The sequence below is a fragment of the Coccidioides posadasii genome, chromosome 1, assembly GCF_018416015.2.
Source record: "Coccidioides posadasii str. Silveira chromosome 1, complete sequence".
In the NCBI taxonomy this organism is placed as follows: Eukaryota; Fungi; Ascomycota; class Eurotiomycetes; order Onygenales; family Onygenaceae; genus Coccidioides; species Coccidioides posadasii.
Window position 1 is genome coordinate 8,236,299 of NC_089407.1, and position 10,456 is coordinate 8,246,754.

Consider the following 10,456-nt stretch of genomic DNA (forward strand, 5'->3'; position numbering starts at 1 on the left):
GAAACTAAGATGGGTCGAGTTTTCTATCCTCCATAGCCGCGGAGATACTTCTGAATGACTGCTTGGATTTCCTGTTTGACATACATGAGATTGGCATGGTTGGACTCATGTGAATTTATATGCTCAATCTACGGAGTATGGAAGTGTGCATTTCACTGAGTCCAAGGTTCCTAGGATTGAGTGCCCATGAGCGTGGATTAAATCTTCTGTTGGCTTCTTCTTTCTGCTGGAGCATTTGTGTTGCTGCTGGTGAAAGCGTTTCCATTCTAGGATTGACGCAGCTAGCCTAGAGGGCGAAGCGGTCTCATCTTTTGTTCAAGTTACCCGATAGCACTATGGTCGGGGCGAGTCACAAAACTGCAAAACTGCTCTGGTTAATCAAAATGACGTGAATGTAGCTAAATAGAAGGCCTATGGTGATATGTTCCCAGCTTTGCTATAAGGCCATTAAATTAGCAAAATTATCTCAAGTTTATGATAATACTCTGCAGTCTGAGCTGGATATGAGTCTATCGTGAGGACGGAGCTGAGGGGTGCGATTGATGTCAGACCGATCAGGAACCAGGTCTAGATTCCCCCAGGTGACTCTTTCACCTGCCTCCGCTCCGTGGCTTAAGGTGGTTACATACTCCGTAGTTAGTTGGTTAATCAGTTAACCTAGTTAATTAACTAGTTAGTTAATAGCCCGCCTGGGCAAAAAATTCCAATATCCCAGGGAAGTGAGTTCAAAATATCCCCGCAAAATGCTAACTAGTTGTGGATGAGTACCTAGTTACCTCCCCCTGTTGTTTCGGGATAAGAATACTCCGGCACCGAACCAGTGGACGGGCGGTAGACAGGCAGTGGCATGGAAACGTTACAGCACGACATTTATCACCGTCTCGGAGACCTGGGCATCTTCGCCTGTTAACCTCTCTTCAACCTCTTTCTACTGATACAGAGTAGACAAGCTGCAACATACATCAGCTTGCAAGACCCGTGGATCACAATGTCCCACGCCCGGGTAGAAGATGTCTCGGACTCCGATCCTGACGAGATGGATCCCGCCGACTTTGATCCCCGGAATGCCGCCCAGAGCTCCGTCATCTCTCCGGCCAACGTCCCCATGTCCTCCTCCACCCCGCAGCCTCCACCGCAACCCCGCAGAGATATCCCGCGACACTACCAATGCGTATACCCCGTCTATTTTGACAAGGCCCGGTCGCGCGTTGAGGGTAGGAAGGTCTCCAGGAAGCTCGCCGTCGCGAATCCGCTCGCCAGAGACATCCTCGATGCCGTGCAGCTGCTAGGGCTCGAGGCCGGCTTCGAACCCGACAAAATACACCCAAAGGATTGGGCGAACCCGGGCCGCGTCCGCGTGCACCTGAAGCGCGAGGATGGCCAACCAGTTAACGAGAAGGTGAAAAACAGTGTGTCTCTCTCCTCCCCCCTTCTCTCTGCATACCCCCTGAGTTTCTCTGCTACATGCCCGTGAACCCCGCTGACGCCCCTCGAACTCAGAGCATCATCTGTATATCTTCATCGCAAACTACCTCCAAGTCAACCCCACCACCGAAAAGTCACCGTACCGCCTTCGCATCCGTGGCCTTCCAACCCCCGAGAAGCCGCTCCCCCCGCCGTCTGCGCCGCGAGGCTGGAAGATGGGGACTATCCTGCCCTTTCACTCCCCGGCTTACAGCGGTGGCGGCGTGACCGACAACCCGTTTAAGGAGGCGATGATGGAGATGCAGGCGCAACAGGGGATAGCACCAAATGGAGGTGAGGCGAAGAAGAAGAAAGAAAAGAGAAAGACGAGGGCGTGAGGTGCGTTGAAGAACATAAAAGTAAAACAATAGCATATATAAAGTTGGGAGCATGCATCCGGCGTTCTAAAAAAAAAAAAAAAAAAAAAAAAAAAAAAAAAAAGCGAAAAACTCGGGCTTGCTTTTTGCGACTTGGGCTGTTTTCCTATAACAGGATATCCTGTTTGTGTTTAGCGAAGTGCAGGCTTGAATGGCACCTATAATTATACACTGGCTCTCCCATACTACTCCGTACCGTATACCTAGACTGACAGATGGATCGCGGTATCTGTTGTGGCAAGCTGCCTGGAATCGTCCAGCTGGTTTTGCGGGGATGTCCGTCTCCTTGGAGGTGGTGCCCTTCCAGCGATTGTGCATTTCGACGTGCGAACGGTATTCAACGAGCTTAAAAAAAAAAACAAAAAAAAAAAAGAACAAAAAAAAGGAATGCAATGCAATGCAATGCAATACAATATAAAGGCATGGGCTCGGGAAGGGTTTCTGTCCCCGATTACCTAAGAAGGGCGATCCAGGCCGTCCAGGGCAAGCCGGGCGCCAAGCACCACGGCGGGCGGGCGATCCTCACGGGCGTCTTGCGCAACCTCCAGTGTCGGGGCGGCGGCAACCTTTTCAAAGTAGCAACGCAGCGCAGCGGGAACGCCATCGACCCCCCCAGCACTCCATCCCGCCTCAAACACACGGCTATGGCTCTACAGGATCCATCTGCGACCGCCCATGTCTTGATGTTCTATCGAGCTGCCCCCCGCTGAGCATTCCCCCAGAGTCTCAACCGGTCATCTCCAACCATTCTACCTGCGTACATAGTTGGGCCCCAGTTTGTCAAAATTCCCACAACACCGCCTCCCCGCCCATCTGTCCCCAAGGCGTCAATGGAGCACTTTCTCGACGGCTTTCCTCCGCCTGCTGCGGAGGCATTATCGATGTCAGCCAATTCCACGCCCGTAATCCGAGCTGGAGGCGATGGACCGCTCTGCCCGCCTGCTCCGCAGTCCGCCACATCCACACCCAAGGCGCCAGCCCGACGCAAGCACTACACTATCAGCAGTGGCAAGCCGATCACCCGCACCCGAGTCAGCTACTCGTGCCACACTTGCCGCAGGCGTAAGGTCAAATGCGACAAGGTACGCTGTCAATTTCCCGCAGATTCCCGCGTCCGATGGTTCTCGTGTCTAATCTCCTGCGAACTCTGCGGGGCCTCTAGGTCCATCCTATGTGCGGCAACTGTCTGAAGAACGGCTCCGAATGCGTCTACGACTCGAGGTCGCTTCTGCAGCAAAACCGGTCTTCACAGGACCACCACAGCCGGGTCAAACGGCGCAGAGAGCCTCCCAAGCCCGCCGAGGCATCCCTGGCCGAAATCCTCTCCCCATATGCGGGGGTACAGGGGTCCCTTGGGCTGGGGGAGCAGAAATCTGGCTCAGGAGAGATTGCCGCGCGGCTGGACCGGCTCACTTCGATGATCGAACGCTTGAGTAGGACGAATGCTCCGCTTACACCGCAGGAAAGTGACCCTCTCTTCCAAGGCGTAAGGTCTCTCTATCAGGCCTCGGAGCAGTCGCCCACCGACGTTCGCCGTTACGGGATTGCAGCTTCGAGCGCGTCGTCCAGGTCACAATCCCGACAGCCAAGTCCGCGAAGGCTCTCGGATAGTGGTAGTAACGAAGACTTCCCCATCCCGGCGGGATTGTCGACGGATCTTGTGGACCCGGTTGGAACACTTAACCTAGGTCACCTGAGTTTGGAAGATGGAGGCAAATCTAGGTATGTTATTCCCCAGAATTACGGACAAAAGCATATACCGCTAAACATAGCCTGTGCCCATAGATACGTCGGCACAACGTACTGGGCCTATATATCTGATGAGGTATTCCTCCTACCTACCCTTTTTTAAGCTTTGCAGTTTTGCTGATTGCCCTCCCCAAGATAAACGAACTAAACCAGTTACTTCGCGACCAGAATAGATCACAGCAGCAGCCACTGACATCCCCCGATTCTGTTCGCGATATCGGAAACGTTCATATACCACCTTTGTCTACACATTATGATGCTCAGAGTGGCCCCAGGCGGTTTTCCTCAAAGGAAGAACCTCGGGGCACGGGCCTCGTTGCAAGAGGGGATTCGCCCCTTCCTTCCGATCGTCCCATCGAGGCCGATATGCTAGACTATGTTCCATCTAGGCGACAGAGCAATATTCTTTACAAAGGATTCATGTCTGGCATCCACGCCATCAGCCCTGTCGTCCACCCACCCACCGTCCTAGGACTATACCAGTGCTTCTGGGAATGGTACGATAGCAGGGACCACAAAAAATCCCCGTTCCCGGATCCCTCTTTCATCCCACTTTTATATGCAATATGGTATGGTGGATCGGTAACGATATCTCTTCGAACGATACATGCAGAATTCGACGTCGACAACCGCGCAGAACTTTCTGAACCTTTTCATGATGAAGTCACTCGATGGCTGAAGAAAATCTCCTTCCCAAGAAGTGCCACTCTTCACGGACTAGCCGCCTTCTTACTGGTTCAGACTATCCTTTCAAAAGAAGAGGAGCCTTTGACGAGTAGTTTGTTTATAAGCCTCGCACTTCGTGTTGCCCAGACCATGGGTCTACATCGAGACCCTGCGCAGTTCGGCATCCCACCCTGTGAAGCAGAAAATAGGCGAAGGTTGTGGTGGCATATTGTTCACATGGATGGGGTAGTTGCAATGTCCAGTGGGCTACCTCCTTTAGTCAGTGATGAGAACTATTGGGATGTGCGCATTGCCAGTGATGTCAAAGATACCTTGATCGGCAGTCCTGAGGCTGTGGAGTACGAGCGTCTGGTAAGCGAGAATCGCAGAAAACCCGATCGACCCAACGACCCAAACGTGTGTGGAAACTCAATGGTAAACGTTTACTATATCTGTGCTAGAGGGAAATACGTCATGGCCCGTAGGTTCTTCCGCTGTCATGAGATGCTTCGACATTTGCTGACAATGGCCAGGGGCCATTCGCAAGGTGCTTAGGATCCAACTCGGCACAAAGCCTGTCACCCGGAAGGATATGGAAGATCTGAGGTCTATTCTCATGGATCTACAAACTGACCTTCATGCACTTGTTGACAGGATACCAATTCCAAAATTAGTTTCGAAAAGGAACACAAATCCTAAGTCGCTAGCCGGGCTCGCCACCTTGAAGCCGGATTTACCGAATGGCGGCCCTGGCTGTCATGAGCAGTACCACTCCTCGGTCTTGGCCGCTTTCCATAAATGGGCTCGAATCCTCCTATCGTTATTCGTAGATAAGGTACTATCTTTTCGCCCGTCAAAGCTTTCCATAAATCTAACGGATAGCAGGCATTCTGCGTTGCTTACCAGCCGTTCCTGAAAAATGCAAGAAGCAAAATATGGCCAGCTGCACGCCAGTGGTAAGGCAACGACTTATTCCACCGTGGTGTTCGGACGTTGAGAGTTGGAACTGATTCGTACAGTGCCCTTCGTCACTGCCATGGATTTATGGAAAAATTCATCGCTCTTGCGACCGACCCTGACTTCCAACCTTTCCAATGGAGCTGGCCTGGGTGAGTGCATTATGCCTACCAAGTCAACGCAGCAATCTAACTATCTAATAGCAATCACCAACCGATGCATGCTACAATGTATGTTCCTTCCTGCCAGTGGATATCTGACTTAGCTAACACATGGCAGGATAATGCTTATCGACCTTTATGAGCGGCCAAACACCCCAGAGGCACCAATTTCACGTGCTTTTATTGATAAAATATTCTCTCTCTCGGGACCCGACGGTGGAGTGGTCGGCGGCGAGGATGGGATTTCCACTGCGAGACCTCTAAAGGATGGCGGTCGGGAAGCCTGGGATATGATGCGTCGACTTCGCGAAAAGGCCTGGCAGAAAGCTGGCCTTAATCCAAAGGTCCTCTGGACCGAGCATGCACAAGCACAAGCCGCCATCTCACAGGATCTCAGTTCGAAGAATTCCTCAACGCCATCGCGCCCTGCAACATCAGGAGCGAAGGATCACATCTCACCGCCGGCAAATTTTGCCGATAGCTATTACGCGATGATCAAGGAGCCGTATGAGAACCATCAACCGTCACAGAGGATATCGGCAGAGAGGGAAAAGCTGACAGGGAGCCCGAAAACGAGCACTGCGCGGACGAGTAATGATGAGTCGCGGCATACACATGCGATTTGGCCGACACACACTCCTGATTCCAACCCCGGTCCGCACCTTTCCCCAACTTCAGCTGCATGGGATTCTTCACAATCCATGTCAGGAATGAAAGCCTTCAATCCTGGATATGGGCAACCCCATTCGCGAAAATCAAGTGAGACAGCTAGGTTCATGGACACTTCTAATGGCTACAATCATCATCACAATAGTCCCAATCAACCAGGGCGAGATTCTTCCTCTACGAAAAGCTCAAGCGAATCACATACTATTTCACCTTTCACGCCAAGCGCCGCGGGTCATCTCCGAACTCAGGCTCTTGATCCAAATGTTAACTTTGACTGGGATCAATGGGATGCTGTCTTTGGACAATATTTGCCGGTTGTGGATGGGTTTATGGATGTGGACAACATTGCTAACCATAATCAAAATCAAATGCAATGCAATGAAATTGCCTTGAATCAGGTACCAATGATGGGTGTGGAATTAAGCTTTGACAATGAAGCCCATGATGGAGAAGAATTGAGGAACTGGGCTGACTTTGGATAAATAAATACCTTGAATATAGTGATATATAATGCCACTGCCTGGCAATCTGCCAGTGGGAGTAGTCTACTTGCTCAGATCTGATATTTTGCAGAACTAGGTATCATTTTACTTCACAAGTCAGCTGCGGCTTCCCGCACTAGACGCCTGCAGTATGTTGCTGGCTAATATTTGATAATGTTGACACTAAAGTTCACAGCAGTATCTTAATATTTAGTGCAGTCTAGTGGTTCAAGAAGAAAAGAAAGCATTTGTGAAGATCATACTTTACAGATCAGCATGACAATGAATCTCCAGTAAAAATTGTATATAGAAAGAAATATATAACAATTAATATCTTATAACCTTCTAGCAATCACCACAACATCTGCCTCTTCTAAGTTCTAGGTGTTCTTGCCATTACATTGCTTGCCTCCAGCTGTTGAAAAAAGACAGAAATTGTATTTGGTTTTTTCAACCATAAAAGGTGATGATTGAATTCTTCATGTTCTGGCTTCCAAACTGCACATGCACACATGCAAAATCTTCTAAAACTTGTATTGCACTAGTGCTTGACATGAAATGGAATCCATGGTATGCAGTCTGGCGGCAGGGAACAAAAGCCTCTCTTCTGCATCTTTGTCTGTTTAGGTTCCTAGTATTGATTGTCACACTCATTAGGCATTGTTTGCCAAAAGGCTACTGTAATAAGCATTTGGTATGTACAGTAGACTTCTGGTATTTCTGCATCAGTCATTTATAAAAAAATGAACTTTTGGCATTAAAGAGATTTCTTCTTGATTTCAAGATGGAAGATGATGTCAGTTTCTAAGACCCAATAAGTAAGTGATAGGTTGCAGCTGCATCTACATGTATCAACCATATCTCTATCGCGGAGAGTTGACGGAGGTCCCAGCACATGACATCCCGGCGCATCCATACCGGAAAAATGAGATTTCTGGGCAACCTTCGGGAAATGTTTATCCGACAACCACCAGTTTCTCAACTGAGAACTGTAGATCTACAGTATAGCAACCATTTCTTCTCATATATGTATAAAGGGTCTGAAACATATAAAATTTGAAATGTATCATGCACCAGCTGAGGTTTTTGATCAGGCTTTCTAACTAAATATGGTATAGCTTTGAAAATCTTTCAAGATCAAAGGGCTTTGTTTGTTTTTTCATGTTGATTTTTCCTTTCAAAATCAACCAACCTACCAATCAACCACCCTACCTAGCTGCTGAGATTTGCTAAGTTGATTACCTAGTTAGATTGATTATTGATGGATTTGCTGATGGTTTTGTTGATAGATTCATCCCTTTGATCTTCAGACCCTACATGTTCGTTGAATCAATTTCTAGATTCCTAGGATCCTACATGCTCGTTGAATCAGTTCCTAGATCCCTAGGATTCTACATGCTTGTTGAATCAATTCCTAGATTCCTAGGATACTACATGCTCGTTGACTCAGTTCCTAGACCCCTAGGAATTCTACAAGTTTGTTGAATTGATTCCTAGATTCCTAGGATCCTACATGTTTGTTGAATCAATTTCTAGACCCCTAGGAATCCTACATGCTTGTTGAATTGATTCCTAGACCCCTAGGAATCCTACAAGTTCATTGAATTGATTCCTAGATTCCTAGGATTCTACATGCTTGTTGAATCAGTTCCTAGACCCCTAGGATCCTACATGCTTGTTGAATTGATTTCTAGACCCCTAGGAATCCTACAAGTTCATTGAATTGATTCCTAGATTCCTAGAATCCTACATGCTTATTGAATTAGTTCCTAGATCCCTAGGATCCTACATGCTTGTTGAATTAGTTCCTAGGTCCCTAGGATCCGCTTGTTGAATCAATTTCTATATTTCTAAGATCCTACATGCTCATTGAATCAGTTCCTAGACCTCTACGAATCCTACATGCTTGTTGAATCAATTCCTAGACCCCCTAAGAATCTTACAAGTTTGTTGAATCAATTACTAGATTCCTAGGATCCTACATGCTTGTTGAATCATTTTTAGATCAATTTTTGTACATAGTGAATTTGCAAATAGTTATGTAATATACTCTGTAATCCACTTTGTAATCCACTCTAATCCACTTGTAATGGTTGATAAACCAAAAGTAGTGCGCGGAATGTTTCCAAGCTGGAAATGTAGATAAAAATATACTAAGGTTCTACGGTTTCCATAGATATATATTGATCCTAAAATCCACATATTAGAACTGGTAGATCTACTGTTTCTGAATCCCCCCAAAATGATGGAGAACTCATATGCTTGTCATTTACTAAGCTACTGGAGCGGGGTATGATAGGATGCCTCATCAAGGTAGGCAAGTTGGTTGATATGGTGAGAGCGCAAGAAAGGTGAAAAATCACAACATAATAAGAGTATGGTCAAGTAGTAAGTGTAGAGATAGATATGTTCTAACAGATGTCTAAGCTTACAAGAAGTAATAGCACTAAAAAGCCCTGTACTAATACAGGCAGCTCTAATAAGAAACAGTAGCAAGTTTCATAGACAAGAAATCTTCATATTCTCTAACTAATAACCAAACTAGTAGTAAGAAACAAGTATGTAGAAAAGAGCAATGGTGTGTAAAGATAATAAGCAAGATGCAGGGGTTACAGATGATTTATATAGCTCAAGAATAATAGCTTGGGATGGTTTGCATCTCAGACCAGAACAATCTTTGTTCTAATAAGATATCAGAATCTCCACTACATTTTCTCCTGGTCTTTAATGTTGGTGTCCTCTGACAACAAGCAACATATAAAATAAAATAAAACTAATTTAATAAAATAAGAGAATAATAAATAATAATAAGCAGTCTGATAAGGAAAAACATAGAAAATAAGAATAAGAAGAATGATAGCAGCAATCTCTAATAGTAATTATCATGATTCTTTTCTTCCATCAAGTTTTCAGGAGAAGAAGAAGGCCAAACTAACACTGGGTCAATGTTGTTGTGCACACAATGCTAATAGAATTTATTATCAAAAGCTTTCTTTTCAATTTGGTAAGTCTCAACAATGGCATCCAGAGCAATTTGTATGGCCTTTAGATGCCAGTTATTAATGAAGTCCTGAGCCTTTTTGTCATCAGGGCCAAAGAGAATATCAAGTTCATCAATTACCATGGGGTTGTCCCACCTAATTTGTCTCCATCCGGCCATTCAAATTGTTATGCATCGGTTCCATATTGATTCCCTACTGCTATTCAGTTACAAGGCTTAGGAATGCTTGCCTCCCCAGGTTATTTGGACAGAGCCCCATAAGGCTTGGCAGACTAAGACTTACTGAATTCCTCATGCTCTACATGATAAGCTAATTAAAATCATTCAGGATAAACACCACATAGGTCTTTGAATGACCAAGCCAACACTTCTTCACATTTATAAAGGACTGATATGAAAAATTCCTTCTCCTGACTTGTCAGTTCAAATCCAATTTTGAGCTTCTCAATTCACTCATTTGTTAGCCATTCTCCAACAGGAAAGAGCGCAATTCTAGATCTAATATGATCATCAAATTCACAATTAAACACAATGTGTTTCTTCTCAGGATAATACTTATCCAAACAAACATCCACTTAATTATCTAGGTCTTCCAGCTTGCTTCTATCAGATTTTTCAGATGCTAATAGCCTTATCTTATCAGCTTTCTGCTTATAAGCAGTGCACACTCTCCAGATCTCTGAAGAAGATAACTCAATGTTCCATCCACTATTGAAAATATCTATCTGATACAATTTCTTCATGACAAAATTATGATTTTTGTTCAGAAATGCATACATCAATCAAGCACTTCATGAAATAGATTTTTGAATTAAACTGGAATTTATATCACATGTGTAATGTTTGCAGTGAGCTATAATGCTGTCTGGATTGGGAAGCAGAGATCAGAAAATCTGAACTTCTGATACAAAATTATTCTTGTCTTCTGAT

General features: G+C 45.9%; 2 protein-coding genes across 2 annotated transcripts; both read left to right on the forward strand.

The window, feature by feature from the left end:
• The first annotated feature begins 714 nt into the window (after positions 1-714).
• SEC65 (signal recognition particle subunit) lies at positions 715-2,023 on the forward strand. The gene is made up of 2 exons (XM_003071885.2): positions 715-1,409; positions 1,501-2,023. The coding sequence occupies exons 1-2, from the start codon at positions 989-991 to the stop codon at positions 1,800-1,802; spliced, it is 723 nt and encodes a 240-aa protein (XP_003071931.2). The 5' UTR covers positions 715-988; the 3' UTR covers positions 1,803-2,023.
• A 388-nt stretch (positions 2,024-2,411) lies between these two features.
• D8B26_002525 (uncharacterized protein) lies at positions 2,412-6,679 on the forward strand. Its single transcript, XM_003071886.2, has 9 exons — positions 2,412-2,923; positions 3,004-3,563; positions 3,627-3,666; positions 3,726-4,737; positions 4,790-5,091; positions 5,142-5,212; positions 5,276-5,365; positions 5,417-5,443; positions 5,493-6,679. Exons 1-9 carry the CDS (start codon positions 2,672-2,674, stop codon positions 6,523-6,525), a joined length of 3,387 nt encoding a protein of 1,128 aa, XP_003071932.2. The 5' UTR covers positions 2,412-2,671; the 3' UTR covers positions 6,526-6,679.
• Positions 6,680-10,456: the final 3,777 nt, after the last annotated feature.